This window comes from Epinephelus lanceolatus, chromosome 14, assembly GCF_041903045.1.
Source record: "Epinephelus lanceolatus isolate andai-2023 chromosome 14, ASM4190304v1, whole genome shotgun sequence".
Taxonomy (NCBI): domain Eukaryota; kingdom Metazoa; phylum Chordata; class Actinopteri; order Perciformes; family Serranidae; genus Epinephelus; species Epinephelus lanceolatus.
In genome coordinates this window covers 26939426-26955640 of record NC_135747.1, presented here as the reverse complement: position 1 = coordinate 26955640, position 16215 = coordinate 26939426, and the positions used below count along the sequence as shown (strand labels likewise).

At 43.3% G+C, this 16215-nt stretch overlaps 1 protein-coding gene across 2 annotated transcripts in view; it reads right to left on the bottom strand.

The window, feature by feature from the left end:
- The window catches only part of gsk3ba (glycogen synthase kinase 3 beta, genome duplicate a), a 43086-nt gene that overhangs the window by 3321 nt on the left and 23550 nt on the right, over positions 1 to 16215 (bottom strand). Inside the window, exons 3-9 of one of the 2 annotated variants that reach the window (XM_033617050.2) lie at positions 15281 to 15364; positions 5959 to 6069; positions 2805 to 2935; positions 1664 to 1770; positions 1454 to 1551; positions 1086 to 1181; positions 11 to 197 (exon numbers count right to left, since the gene is read on the bottom strand). In XM_033617050.2, coding sequence (XP_033472941.1) covers positions 11 to 197; positions 1086 to 1181; positions 1454 to 1551; positions 1664 to 1770; positions 2805 to 2935; positions 5959 to 6069; positions 15281 to 15364 — 814 coding nt within the window. Of the gene's footprint in view, positions 1 to 10; positions 198 to 1073; positions 1182 to 1453; positions 1552 to 1663; positions 1771 to 2804; positions 2936 to 5958; positions 6070 to 15280; positions 15365 to 16215 lie in introns of both variants that reach the window. The other variant, XM_033617049.2, reaches the window with a different exon arrangement.

The following is a 16215-nucleotide window of genomic DNA, read 5'->3' as shown; positions in this document are numbered from 1 at the left end:
GTGTGCATACCCTGGGTGGTGAAATTGAAGAGGGAGGGCTTCTCTCTCCCATTGGGCAGTTTGACGTTGGGGTCTCGCAGCTCGTCAAAGAAGGAGTGTGCGCAGGCCTCTAGAGGGGTGAGGCGGGCCGTGGGCGTGTACTCCAGCAGGCGAGAGCACAGGGCGATGGCCTCCGGAGGCGTGCGCGGCCGGAACACCTGAACAACAGTTAGACATAAACACGAATGTCAGCGGTTTGTCCTTGAAGTGTTGTCAAACAAAAGAAGAAATTCCAATATTGTTAACACACACTCACAAAGACACACACATGAAACTAGCTTGAGCTAAAGCTATTTTATGAGACCTACTGTATTCAGTCCAATGTCATATGTTTTGTATGAGTATGAATGAACGGCTTTGATTGCTGCAGCAGTGAACAGCAGCACTGCCTGGACGCAGTTGTACAAAGCAACCACAACAGGGCGCCCAAGAGGCCGACAGGAGGATGTGCTGCTGCTGCCTGCTTGATTGGATGATTCTGTTATCCAATGCAAGAAGTGCGGGTGGGACCGCTGAGAGGAAGCCAGGAAGAGAGAGTGTCCCTTCACTGTTTCCCACCTGTTTTATTCTCACTACGACTTTAAACATGCATCAAGATGAGCGCATGAAGTGGAGAACTAATGTGACAGTCTGATACTGACAGGTCAACCTGTCTTTTAATAACTGATGGATAAGGCTGAGCAAAGTGAGGACTGACTGAGTAGGATGGACATGGTGCTGTAACTGAGACAACACAGGCTCAACAAACTCAGCTACACCTAAAAAACATGTTTAAGAAGAAGTCAACATAATACTGCTAAAAAGAGTTTTACGATAACTGTGTGAGGTTGAGTCTTGAGCCTGTGTGTTATCAGTCAGGGTCTATAAAGCCCAGAGCAGATGTGGGGCTATTAACTCCCCCATGAAGCTCTGCTGGGTGGATGTGATGAGGTGAAATGGCTGTGGAGAGGCATGCAGGCATGTAGGCAATACAAGCATGGAGACAAAGAGATGCAGCAGCGGTGGATCTTAAAGAAGTAAAAGGGCTCCTGTACCTGTTGACTCACCTTAGTCCAAGGATGTGCCTTAATCTGGGGGAATTTGAACTCAGTGTAGTTGGGGTTCATCTCGCGGATCTGCTCTCGGGTCGGGGTCCCGAGAACCTGGAGAGGACAGGACAGACAGAGCAGGAGAGAGAGGGTGTCTTTAGCTTAAATTCCTTCATGACTTGTGAAAAAGAAACAGATCAGCTCTGTTTTGATGCCTTTTTTTCTACTATGGCACCTTATTTGCATTCAAAGTACAGAAATATTGCCAGTGTCTATCAACTAATTTTCAATGTGAATTAGAAAATGGTCAGCAGGCCACTTGGCACCCTATTGCGTGCCAGATTTGGCCCAGTGCTTCACACGCTGCAAGCCACCCCAGCCATTACCTTGATAATTTCAACCAACTGATCCACTCCGCTGTCACCAGGAAAGATCGGTTGTCCTAGCAACAGCTCTGCCAGCACGCAGCCGGCTGACCACACATCTAGAGAGGAAACGGCAGGTCACCAAAAGGGAAAAGATCACAATATATAACATTCCTTATGTGTTGAGGCTTAAGGTTGAAGTGTTTGTTGTGACAGCTGGACTCAGCCTACCTATGCTGGAAGTGTAGTCAGTGGCACCAAAGATGAGCTCAGGGGCTCGATAGTAGCGAGAGCAGATGTAGGACACATTAGGCTCCCCGCGGACCAGCTGCTTAGCACTGCACACAGAATCAAAGCACATAATCATCACCATCACCACATTCTGCTGCTTAATGGCAAGAAGAAGGAAAATATGAACCTAAAGAGAAGCGTTGTGATTAGGACTGAAACAGAAGAGTGTACTAGAGGTGTGTAAGAGAGTAAAATACTAAACTACTGCCCACGTACTTATACATTTCACAAGGTAACCTCTTTAGTTAATGGCTTAAATTGTGAAGGAATATTTTGGCACATTTAAACTCACCAGATGCAATATCATACACACAAGTGACAACCTCTACTGCCAGTGACAACAGTGTCCACACCTCCAAATCCCTGCCAGGACTCTTCACACTACAATTAGTGACACATCTAAATATCTAAAAAAACGACTTTTTTTTATTATTTTTTTTTATTCTTTCCCTACTACCACAATCCAGGAGTCTTATATTATTATTTATCATATTATTTTTATTATGTTATTATTAATTATATATACCTTTTTTTTACCTTATTATTATTTTATTTATTTAATAATTTATTTATGTTATTATTTATTACATTATTTTTTTTATTTTGTTAGGTTATTATTAATTGTATAATTTTATTATTATAATTTTTAAATTATTTTATTATTAATTTATTAGTTTTACTCTTTTTTAAAATTATTTTATCTATTTTTATTCTCTAAGGTCTTCAGGTGTGCACAGCTGTTTTGGCAGTAAATAGACTGCACCGACCAATCAAAGTGCGTTTACACTATGTCACATTCACCCATTCACACACACAGTCACACACTGATGGCCGCAGCTACCATACATGGTGCCACCTGCTGCTCAGTGACCATACACACACTCTCAAAAACCAATGGAACAGCCATCAGGAGCAATGTGGGGTTCAGTGTTTTGCCCAAGCAGACTGGAGGAGCCGGGGATCAAACTACCGGTCTTCCAATTAGTGGACAACCCACTCTACCTTGCAGTGTAGTGGGCAGCGTAGTACATGTGAGTGGACATGTGAGTTGACTGAATATGACACGGTAGCTGAGTCTCACCTGCCGAAGTCGCAGAGCTTGAGCACGGCAGTCTCTGGATCCAGCAGCAGATTCTGGGGCTTGATGTCCCGATGACAGATCCCAAACGAATGGATGTAGGCCAGGCTCCTGAACAGCTGGTACATGTACAACTACACACACAGAAACACACCCAGGTTACACCTACGCAAACAGCGAGCTCAGTTTTCATAACAGGGTTAAAGTCTGGAGACAACCACTTGAGAATCAGCTTCAGCCGGGTCAAGCACGTAACATATTTATCAGCGAGTGTTTAGACGACGGCGTCTCACATTGCCTCTTCAAACTCCTGAACCTTGTTAACTTGCAGAGGACTCATAAAGATAAAACGTGTCTGCGACTGCAAGGCCTTCTTTTTCCACTCAGATTCAATCACAATGTGGTGATTTTGCTGATTGGAAAAATATATATGCAAAAAACAAGTTTCTATGTCAACAGGCAACATCTTCATGTACTTAACACTTAATGTCTCAATGAAGGACATTATGTCTTTGTGAGATGACAAATATTGCGTCTTTGTGTTAATATGCTCAGCTCATCCCACATTTCCTGTGCTGATGAATATTTATTTTGCTGCGTGTAGTTTAAAAGGTGACTGTGAGTGCTTCCTCCGCTCTGTGGGACTAATTAACCGTAGGTGTTTTTTCAATTATTTCATAGAGATAGAAAAATCATTAAAACTGAAGAGACGGGCAATGTGCACTGACTTTTCCGCCTTTGCAATTTACTCTCACGTGTGCGTCATGCATCTGTCACAGCAAGAGAAATACTCTGTATGTGACAACTGATTTGTGCACAGAGCAAACAAACAAGACAAGTTTTACACAGTGAAATCATATTAGAGTCAGAGATGGGAAATGATAATGTGACATCTGCACAATATTCTCTGTTACAGTGAAGTGAGATATAGCTGCTTATTTTTACACAGTTAAGGAAAGTCAAATAAATGAGGTAAGTTGTGTCAGTAGCTGTTAACACAATTTAGTACTAAGTAACATAAGAGTAACCCAGATTATTTTCTGTCGCTACAAATTACAGGTGTCCCCTAAACATCTCACATTCAGACTATCTCTACTAAACGTGGTCCCCAACTGGTGGGTCTCGGTCCAAAAGTGGGTCACAGGTCCATTCTGGACTGCAAGTAACTCATAAACGTGTCAAGTTTGTAACAAACACACTGTATTTTGGGTTAAGTGAATTTCTGGCACAAAGCTTTTACTTTGAAGTGCCGTTTCCCACTGCAAATCGAGTAACTAATGGACAGCTACTTGACAGAGACAGTAAATTAGCTCAACGACCTGGGCAAATCCAAGTATGACGCTGAATGTATTAAACTGTGTGGACCTTGAACTAGTGAGTAAGGAGAAATCTGGACCCGTGGCTGGACACGTTGGGAACCACTGCCCTAAAATAAATCCAAACCTATATGACTGGACCATGTGGGAATTTAATTTGAAAGGTCAGACACAGGAAGTGTCCACGCTCAGCAGTCAGACAGAAGTCAGGTTAATTTCCAGGGCTGGTACCTGCGGTTATTCCACAGGCTAGTTAATAACATGTCGGGCAGGAAATCCAAAGTGTGGGATCATTTTGAGAAGGTGAAGGACGAGCCCAAGGTGATATGTAAACTCATCTTCATTGGTCGACTACAAACATGACGTATCATCTGAAACATGGAAGTAGCTACATGCCCATTAGACCACAGCGTCATTAACAGGCGGCTCGCTCAGTGTGTGACGTGCACTTGTAGATAAAATATAGGCCTATATTAATGAAGGTTCATTAGTATGGTTTTGTATTTCTCTGTAATGTAGCACAGTGTTAACAATGTTACTGATACTATTCTTTCTCACACCTTCAACTCAAACCATTGTGTTGCCCCGCCCAAAATATATCATTTAATAATTAAATTAATATGGTAAACATGCAGGCGACTAGTCGACTAATGGCCCTAAATGACAACTATTGGTCGACTAGGAAAATTCTTAGTCGGGGGCAGCCTTAGAGACAGCATTAATGCTATTACCGTAAAATTCGGTGTATAAGTCGCACTTTTTCCCCTTTTTTTTTAATCTGAAAAGTTGGGTGCGGGTTATAGACCAGTGCGACCTGTAGACCAAGGTAAATGCTGGCATAGGTAATTTGACCCACAAGATGGCGCTACGTAGCTAAAGATTTGTGACGGACATCATAGCCTGCCAGTGAACAAGCCGCCATATTGTTATGTATAGTTACAGCCCACACTGTAAGGGCTCATTTATGCTCAACGTTAAATACGGATACGGATACGGACGGAGTCTTCTGTCCGTGCTCTGCGTTCATTTCGTCCGTATTTCTGCACATTTCCATAAAGCTTACGGATACGGGCCAAGCGGCGCAGTACCACCGGGAACCATGGGGGCAGTGTTGCTGTCACTACCCGATACGTAGCTCTAGTGAGACACAAAGAAGAAATAACAATTCAATTTTTCTCATCAGCAGTACTAGAGAAAAGAATTCTCCGTCCTCCAGTCACGATGTATTAACGGCCTCACCGACCACCGCCTCCTACAACGCTGCCTCTGTTTTTGTCTTTTATGCAAGAGGTACATTATCAATATCTCCTCCACAGTCGCCATGTTTGTTTTTGTCATAAACTTTTGACGCTGGGCTGCCTCCTGGTGGATATATTGGTTAACATCCATGCCAACGTAAAGGGCACATGGAAGTATGTGGGCAGTGACGATAACATCGTTTGAAACGGACGTATACATTTTCGTACGTAAAGGGAGCATAAATGAGCCTTAATAAGGTAAAACTGTCTTCTTTAAAAAGAAAAAAAAAAGAAAAAAGAAGTTTAACGTTAATTAAAAAAAATTTTATGGCTCAGATGTTGTTATAATTTTATTTCCTGAAGAGGTTGTTTGGAAAATTGCAATCTGAAAAGTAACCAAAGCTGCTTAAGAGGTTATTGTTATTGCGTAACGTTTTTATTAACAAATAGTAATATAAAACCTTTTTTTCCCTGTTTGAGACCTTTAAAAATAGACTGCGACTTATATGCCAGTGCGACTTATATTCCGAGTTTTACGGTACTTCTTGGCATGATGATTACAGACTCAAACACACACACACACACACACACACACTTAAATACCTTGACATAAACCATGGGCAGAGTCTGTTTGGCTCGGCTGTAGTGTCTGGCCACTCTGTAGACAGTCTCAGGAACGTAATCCAGAACCAGATTCAGATACACTTCATCTTTCTGTTGGAGCAAAGCAAAGACATGCACACACAGGTGATTAGTGTAAACTAACTATCATAGTCTGTAATGTCAAGTTAAACAATGAAAATAAAATAAAAGCACTCATGCCAGCTGCCCAATATGTCAATTTATCTTGGAGAAGGTTCTCTTCCTCTGTGTGTCTACAGTTATGCATGTCTTCCCCTGTTGAAACAAGCTGTTTGTGAGCTGATGTCACATATGTTCTTTTCACCGTCTAACTGGGAACCCATTGCATAGAACTCGTCCTCCGAGGGTAGGAAACACACAACCATGCGTCATAAAGGCCTGCGCGCCAACAGTGGCCACAGACAATGATATCATTTCCTGCTTGGCGGGCGGGGTTGTGCACGTTCTACCCTGAAGCACATTGACCCCTGAAAGGATGCTTGTATCTTGAGGCTTTTCCACCCAATTATTCTAACACTTCCTTTTTTCCTTTCTGACCAGAGTTAGCCAGCACTGAGTCATCGGGTGTTTCTTGAGAATCCATTGTTTGAGACCTAGAAGTCATATCACGCTCATAGCTCTCGTGCTGAAAGGAAACAGTTTGTAAATATTTTTAGGCATAAAGCCCCTCATAGATCCACAAAGGAAGTTGCTCGCATTCTTATTCATGCATTCACAGCTTGCTCGTGTGTCCCCTGATGGTTTGTGAGGAGCAACAGCCGAGCCTTCAGAGGACGCGCTTGAGCTCGCTTAAAGGGACACTTCAAGCATATTGCATATTTCTCCTCTTACCTGTAGTGCTATTTATCAGTCTAGATTATTTTGGGGTGAGTTGCAAAATGTCACCATTCAAATCCAGGATAAGTTTCTTAATATCAGAATCAGAAATACTTTATTGATCTCCGAGGAGAAATTGTGATTCATTACAGTCGCTCCGGTGTAAAGAACAGAGAATTAAAAGGAGTAAGAATAAGAGTATGAAATAGAAGTATGTAAATATAAAGCAATAAAATAATAAAATGTAATAAAAATTGAAATAAATAAAAATTTAACAAAAACAAATTAAATTAAATTAAATTAAAATAAAATAAACAAAATATTAAAAATAAAATATATATCGTCACTTTGCTGAGGCTGTGTGTCCCTTGTGTAACTCATGAGCATTTAAAATATATTCTTTCAATAATCCAATTTAAATACCAAAACTGACAATGGTTTAATCCACTCCCCAATACTTTCTGACCTCCCTGCTCTGTCATCATGTTTAGTACTTTCCAAATACAGCTGGGCACTGTCATTTTAAATTTAACAGCACTAAACAGTGCATTCGTGGAGGGACTACTTTCAGTGGTGGATTAATATGCATTTGTACACACCCTTTTATATCGCCACACTACAGCCAGGAGTGTTCATTTGCTTTGAGTCATACTGGCACATAGAATATCAGAGTAGAAAGGTGTGTGGTGGTCACTCAGTGTTTGAGAGGAGCTGGATGTGTGTCTCATGTGACTGTCGACCAGTGATCGACCATTAAACATAAACAAACTGCTTTCATCCGAAATTAATTTAATTATTCTCTTCCTCCTTTTTGGTCTAGGACAGGTTGTCCGTTTCCTCTCGCCTCCCCAATCTGTTAGCAGTGTTAACAGCCTGCCTGACATGCAGCTCAGGCAGTGGGCAGAGCTGGCTCCCTGCAGGTCTGCGAAGCACGATGAGCAAGCCGGTCTCGTGAAGAGCTCCCAGACAGACTGTGTGGTACACTTCTGTCAGCTCAATGCCCTGCTTTGTCCTGACTGCTCTCTCCCGCTCACTCTCAGACAATTAGACTCATATATGTTGACTGAGTGAAACGCAGGGGCCGAGAGGCAGGCTGGGAGACGGGCTGACACAAACGGGTGCAGATATCAGTGATGATGAGCAGCTCTCAGACATGGTACCTTAGTTTACACACTCATCTGTCACTGGCATCACCCCCCCCCCCCCCCCAACACTCATTCTCTGTGTGTCTCTCTCCTCTCGCCATGTGTGTGTGTGTGCACCCACTAGCAAAACTCCCATTGAAAACATTTGTGACGACTAGAGGGCTTGCTCCGCCTCCTGCTAGCGCCATCAAAGCTATATTTAGCCTAGCAACAGCGATGACTCACTTCCTGCCTCACTACAAAGCCACTTCCTTGGCTTGTTCCCAGCTGGTTAGCCAGGCGGGGATCTGATTGGCTCCTTGTTTCGTGCTGGCTAAATAATTCAGCCTCTAATTTGCTGAGAAAAAACTGCTTGCACCTGAACAGCTGTCTCAGCTATCTATCAACAACAATCGCTGTGCTATGTTGTGTAGGAGAAGGGAGTTGATGGAATATGTGCCGCAACATACAGCAGTCACGTCAGTTTCATTTTAGCATGTGGGTTTGTGCTGCCTGGTCATGTACCTGAGTATGACTCCCATATGTGACACTACATAAGTCAGCAATTGATGATGCATTTAAGAGAATTACAGGAATGGTCAGTGTAAATGAATTTGTCAAATCAAGGGACACAGACACGGAAAGATCTAGAGGGACATGACATGCACTAATGAAGACAGCTACAACTTACCACTTACATACTACAGATCTAAGAATAGGTCTATAAATATGTGCCTGGCCACAGCCAGATACATGTGAGACAGAGTCCTGCATGGGTCTGATTTTCAGGACCAATTCCTGGAAACGCAACATGCAATACTGTGCAATACTGACCCGCCCCACCACCCACATACATGACTAATTAGTTTTGCAACCCGACCCGACCCGCTGACACAAGAACAGGGCCTATGTGCTGTTAAAATTTGTGTAGGTAGCACATTTTGGGAAAGATCTTACATGTGAAACTAAAATTAATTCATTTTCTTTATTCGCTTATCCTAGTGGAGGGTCGTGGGTGTACTGGAGCTTATCTCAGTGGTCACTGGGCGAGAGATGCGACACCCTGGGCAGGTTGCCAGACTATCACAGGGTTGAGAAACAAAGGACGCATTCACACTGGCGCTATTTGGTCCGCTTTAAACAAACCCTGGTGCGCTTCCACGGATAGTTCGGTTCATTTGGAGCTGGTGTGAACGCTCATTCGAACTATGGTGCGGACCAAACCAGCGAACCCTGGTCCGCTTGAAAACTGGGGGGCTCGGTTCACTTGCAAGTGAACCCTGATGCGGTTCCGTTACAGTGGGAAATGCAAACAGACTATCCAGGGGCTGAAGGGGATGGATTTCCGTTTCCGTTCCTGGCTAATCGATGAGCCGGGCTTTCTTCTTCCTCCTGCTTTTTTTCTTCCTGGTCAGTGGTCATTTCGGGCAATACCACCCCCAAACAAGCAGCTGTTGTAACTGAGTGACGTTGTCCAGGTGGGTTGGTCCGCTTTAAAAAGTGCAGTGTGAAAGTGAACCGAACCAAATGAAGTTGTGAAATGTTTTGGCATTCCCCGCCCAATTGAACCGAGTCCCCCGGACTATCCTGGTGTGAATGCACCCTAAGATGTAATTACAGGAGTGTAATTTAAATAGATATATTTTCCTTATTCTCATAATATTGAACAGCACATCTCTACAGTAACATGTCTGTTCGTGACACACCCAAGTGAAGCAGCTCTCATTTTCCAGGTGGCGCAAAAGAGCCAACACACAGTCAGCAGTCAGAGGATTAAAGTATTAATAAATTCAATAAGAGTATTATTATCATCATTTTATTTTAATATATTTACCATTTATCACCAAAATTCCAACCTACATGTCCCTTTTTCAACCCAGAAATAATGAAATTATTCATATGAAACTTACCTGACCGCATTACCGTTAACTCTCACTCAGCAAATCCTGTAGCTCTGCCAACTACACACCAGACCTGGCTCATTACCCAGATGCAATGCTGTTCAGCCACAGTCTGATTATTATTAACGATCTGTATGTGTGTGTGTGTGTACTGTATGTTGGGCCACTGGAGAGAAACATTAGGATGATAAGGCACACATTAAGCCACTGGTGAGCCCCGGGGCAAATATAAGCTGTAGGCCCACCCAAACACTTCTCCCCCTTCTCTGTGTGCACTGCGTATGTACGTCTTCAAGTGATCATTATGTAAAGTGCAACAAGCTGACTACACATGGCAGCTTCAGTATTTTTGCCTCAAGCCCCAGAACCAGCCAGTGCAACTATTATGTAATGTCGTTCTGCCCCAGGCGCATTACAGCGTGAGGTACTTTGAGTAAGCATACATTTATTGAAAATACGCACCGTGTGAACAAAGTATAAACTGGAAGGATTTAAGACGAGGTTTTAACACAGATTTAGAGACTTTAGGGCAAACAATTTCAGTTTATGTTCTGCTTTAGTGAACCATATTGTCAACAATATGAGAAATCATTAAAGCTGATGTCATCACTATGTTCAAATTGAGGATTGAGTATTTTTTTAGTGTGATGACATCATAAAATATGATAACAGACATTTGAAGCTTCATTCGAAAAACTCAATAGGAGCTTTGAATGTAAAAAAGACATTTAGAGCAATTATCAATGAAATCACCACAAAGTCACGCCCACACAATGAACCCAGGGGCAGTGATCCCTGAGTGTGTGTGACCCTGGTATAAATATGAGCTCAGTGGATCAAGCATGAAAACCTATAAGACTGAGGTGCAATACAAGCATTAGTGGGTTTGGCATTATTACCCAGTTTTGTGGCCTTATGTCAAAGAGATTTTATTTTTAATATTGTTGTATATTCCTAAATAAAAGTGAATTAATCAAATCACCAAGCTACACATAGGAAACCTGGGGTCAGGAAGTATTACTCCACCACAGGACGACTGCTTGGTTTCTCACTTTCTGGGCAAATAATTAAGTTTCCAATGCTGAGTGCACTGGACTTAACGGTCACTTGACGACAGGTGGGGGCAAACAGCACCCGACAGTGTTTTACCTCAAAGCCCTGTGTTTGTATGTCAGAGAATCAAGTGAAGTTACTGAAAGCACTTGTGTATTTTTGTGTGTGTACGTAGATGTGATTCTGAGAAGCAACCACAGCGGAGGGCAACTGTGTGTCAGCAGAGCGTCTTACAGGAACTCTCTTTGCCACTGCGTATTTTAAAGAGGTAAAAGCCAAACTGCTGTTTGCCTACCTGCCTACGCTGTTTGGACCTGTGGCCCTCTGTTTGAACAGGATTATACAAGTGGTTAAAGGGTAAAAGCAAAGCACACTGTGTGTGTCGAGCACGCCACATGCCAGTGGTTACATAAGGCTACCTGTGTACATGCTGGCGGCTACAGTAGCAGCAGTGCTAGTCTGGCTCACAGCTGCACCCAGTGTGAACCCTCCCATCAGGACAGCAACGGCACCTACACACACCTGACATGACCTCATCTTATCTGCGCTTTGCCCTCTGCTACATTACACATCTGTCATCCATCCATCAACTTGTCTGCAACCATCCATTGACCTCCATATCCAGATGCAGTTACCTTTAGCCTACTTCACCAGCCTTCCACCCTTTCTTTCCTGAGGTTTCTCTCACACATACACCCTACTTCCACCAAAGAGCTTTTATCACTTAAATACTAATTCACTCTCCCTTTAAAATGATTTTCCAGTGCTATTTGGATGGAGACGGACAGAATTTGTGGCAGTGTGTAAAGGGGTGAAAATTACCATGTCCACCCAAGTGTCGTGTTTCCATCACTGTGGATCAGAGCTGGGGCCGGTAGATAAATGTGACTACTGCAGAGTCGTTTCTCCTGGGAACGGATGTCAATTATATTCATTCATTCACTCATTTTGCGTAACTGCTTATCCTGTTAGGGGTCGCGGGTGTGCTGAAGCCTAACCCAGCTAACGAGAGGCGGGGTACACCCTGGACAGGTCGCCTACAGGCAATTTAGAGTCACCAATGAACCTTGCATGTCTTTGGACTGGGGGAGGAACCCGGAGTACCCCGGAGAAAACCCATGCTGACACAGGGAGAACATGCACAGCACAGACTCTGGGGTTCAAACCCTCCAACCCGATTACAAACCAGGAACAGTCTTGCTGTGAGGCGATGAAGCTGGAAGACCGGCTACAGTTCTCGGTCAGTTACTGGGATAACGCTTCAGGTACTGCTAGTGATCTTCACTATTTATACATGCGATACATTCAGGAACATTCCCGCCTTGAACATGGCAATTGCGGAATAGATGGGGCAAGATACCATCAAGGAGGTGGCAATAATGCAACACTTATGGATGCCAACAGCATAAAACTAAAGATGGGGCAATGCCGGATGTACGCATACGTGACAACGAATTGTATCCCTGTTGCTGTCTATCAATTCCACCCTCTGCGCAGACTGATAGGAGCTCCCTTATGGTATCTTTCCCTGCTTCGGCTGGGGATACACTTTGTTTTAGTCACCTGGGATGGAGTTGACGGGCACTCCAGAGCTAACCCCCGTCAGTCCACTCAGCTGTCGGTCAACAAGACGCATGAAACCTCTGTTGGCTTTGAAGAGCTGCAGCATTTACTTATTTATTTATTTATTTATTACCATCAAATCATCACCTTTTAAAAATAGCTTTTCCACTTTTAGGACTCTGAACACAGCACTAAAACTTGAGTCAACTTTGTCTTGTGGTGTCATGTGACTAGTGTGGCATGATGTTGATTCTGCTGTATCGAGCTTACCCAGCATGCTCTACTGAGGGCAAACTGCACCAAGCTCAGCTGTGTGGTCATTGATAAATGATTGATTGATTGTACACAAACTGCTGCCTCTGCTGTACACACAATCTACTTGTTAATTCACCGCTAAATCTCTTTTCTCTGCTCCGCTCCCTCACTCATCCACTTTACCCGCATTCACCATCATTTTCTCTTTCTTGCTCCACCACACACCCCTACACACATACACACCACTCAGGGGAGTCTTGTGATAGCTTCTCTCCCGCCACGTGAAACCATCTTTCGTCACACGGATGACCCTTTACCTGCTTGTCCCTGCAATGTCACTGCTTCCATTCACAACTGAGCCTTGCCGGCATTTTCCCTGAGATATCTTTAGGAAGGCAAATATCGATGCCTGCCCCCGTTCACACATGACTTCATGCAGGAGACGTTCGTAAACATTTTAGGGACAGACTGCATGTGTGAAAGGGGCTTAAGTTGAGGCTCTATGGGTGGTAAATCCCCACACCAACAACACGGTGCCAGTCTCCATAATTAGCCCACAGTGATACAGTGAGGGGAAAGAGGAGGAGGAGGAGGGAGAGGAAATGGATACACGAAAGGACGAAACACAAGAGGGGGGATTTAAACGGTGTAAGGTGATGAAGATACAAAAGTCGTGGATCAACGAAATAAAATGTGATTTTAAAGGTCAAGTTGGGAAGGTGTGGGGTCATTTCTGTGACAAGTCACCGCTGTCACTGTGTCAGTATACCAAGAACTAGTCAGGATTCCCAGAGGTCAGTGAGCACATGGCACGAGGTGAGGGGTGGGAGCTGGGTGGAGCGTACAGTACAGATAGGAGGGCTCAGGTTAGTCTATAATTAACCAACACCCTCCAGTCCGGCAAATAGATGCTCCATACCCCTCTCTGAGTCGTCTCTCCTCCCACCCAGCCTCATCATCACCTCCCCTCTAAAATCCCCCACAGCTTTCCTTGGCCTCGGTAGGTGCGCAGCATGGAAGCATTCCTAACTGCCGAGTCATGGGTATAGTCCCAACAGTGTGTCTGCCAGGTTCAGATCTATATTTGACACATGGAGCTCTGCCTGTTTGTCAGCTAGTTGAATGACATAGTCCCGCCTTGTAGTCTCCAGGGGACCGCGGCAGAGACGGGCAGAGAGAGGGACTTCCCTGTCGCAATGTTCTTTATGGACTAATGAAGTTATTAAGGCCAAACAGGCTAATAGGAAGACATATGATGGGAGACGGTGCAGCTGGCAGAGCTTGTGATTATTAATAGTCATGACAGAGTCTTGAGCATGGGAGAAAGCTACAGTATTTTACTACTCTGATTAAAGACCGATCATTTAAACACACAGTAAGCCCAGGGAGCCTTAACATGCTCTTGAAGATAAAAACGAGAGAAGTAGAAAGAAATATTCTTCAAGCACTCTGAGGCAGAGCAAGAGAGATATATGTTTGCTGCCTCTTTTCAGGAAATCAAGAAGAGGCGTGAATTTAAGAGCTATTTCAACAGTGGAAACTGTGATACACCAAAGAATGGATTCACAGACTACATTTACATGCACAAAATATTCCACATTTTGCCCTTATTCTGAAAGACAATGCTCTCACTAGGCTGCTTACATGGTTATTCCACTAACATTCCCGTTTACATGCAGCTGTGCATACTCTGATTAGCATGCACATGGAAGGGCTGGAACCACTTGTGCATCAAGATATGATTTTTATAAAGTTTACCACTGGTGGCTGACTTGTTAGACTGTACAAACACAGCCTTCCTCTTCCATTCCTTCCACCACCTTCTTGAAAAGGACGATGTTGCAATAATTGTGCATAACTAAAATCCTGTTGATATCCAAGTTTCATAATGTTTAAAAGTAGGTGTGTTATTTCTTCCGAACAGAAACGTGGGCTTTTCTTTTAGGCATGCATCTCTACCCAAGCCTTGCAAACTGTTGGTTAGTGGGTTTATGTACAATGCATCCATGACAACGTACAGAGCTGACTGTAAACAGGCAAAAGGCTGTGTGTCGCAAACTGTGGTAAAAACTCAACTGAGACGGATATTCCATTGTATACACATCCAAAAAATGATCCATTATTTCAGCATACCCCACGTCTTAATTGGAAAAATGCTACATTTGGGATCGTATCACATTTAGAATATCGTCATATTCTTAATAATAGTGGAATATTATAGAAACTAGTCATTTTAAAGTCTTTTTCGGACCTGTGGTCACCACTTTACATGACTTAATACTGTTCACGTCCACAATCTTGTGTGTATAATGTACCAGATGTAATAAATCTGTTCATCATCGCCCTGATGAAGACCCTGTGAACTCAAAACACATCTGTGCTTCAAACCATTTATATGTACATGTAAATAAGGACTTTACCATTTTCCTTGTTCTACCTCAGAGTGCATGAAGAATGTTTCATTTTGGTGCAGTCAAAACTTTACATGGAAATGCCCAAACTGTGCACTGACTAACAGTTGATTCATTACGCAGCCACAAAACAATTCTCACACACACTCAGCACACTGACCTTGTCTCCACTGGAGTAGAAGAAGTAGCGCAGGCGGACTATGTTGCAGTGGTCCAACTTCCTCATGATCTGCAGCTCACGGTTCTGCACAAAACACAAACATATAGGACACATTTACATTTATGTTTCACGTCACAACCAAATTTCATGCTCACTTTAAGAGGTAAATCTGAGGACCTTTTGGAGTTCTTGAACACGCAGCACAATTACTGACAGCTGACTAAAAAAGTGTTATTACACATCTTCCCTGTCACTAGCATGGTTCAACATAAATACGTGCATTATGGCTATAAAGAAAAAACAATTTCATTGTGTCTTGTCACAGAAAACATATGCCGCTCATCGTCTCACTAAACAATCATCTCGTTGTGAGGTCACTGTCACAAGCTCAATGTGCCACTTTGTCAGCAATCAAGATTTAGGAAATTCGGAGGTGGTAGCAGCAGAAGAATGCAGAGAAATAGAAAAAAATGGACATTTATTCACAGAGGGGTAAATCCCATGGGATAAACATGACAACACAATGACGTATTGTGTCTATTCTTATCAAAAGCAGCAAATAATTACAGGAAAAAAGGAGAGCAAAAAGGGTTCATGACATCCACTTCTGAGAAAAAGATGTGAAAATAAATGTGTTACAATTAAAATGGCCTCGGGGCCTGCAGTGTGACAAGCCACAGGCTCTCACAGGGCCTGTGAGATGGGGGGGGGGGGGGGGTAGACATTCAGGCATTACATAAAGTTTTTTAACAGCTTCATTATAGTTCATGCTTTCTCCCCTTCTCCATGTCTCCTTCCCTTCCCCCTCCTCTTTATCACAGTGCTTTCTGTTGATGACTTGATGTAAAGTGCTTGTGTAATGTTTAGAGAGTGCAGACTCCACTGCAGAGTGAATGGAGAGTGGACAGAACATGGAGAACAAAAAGAAAGTTAAC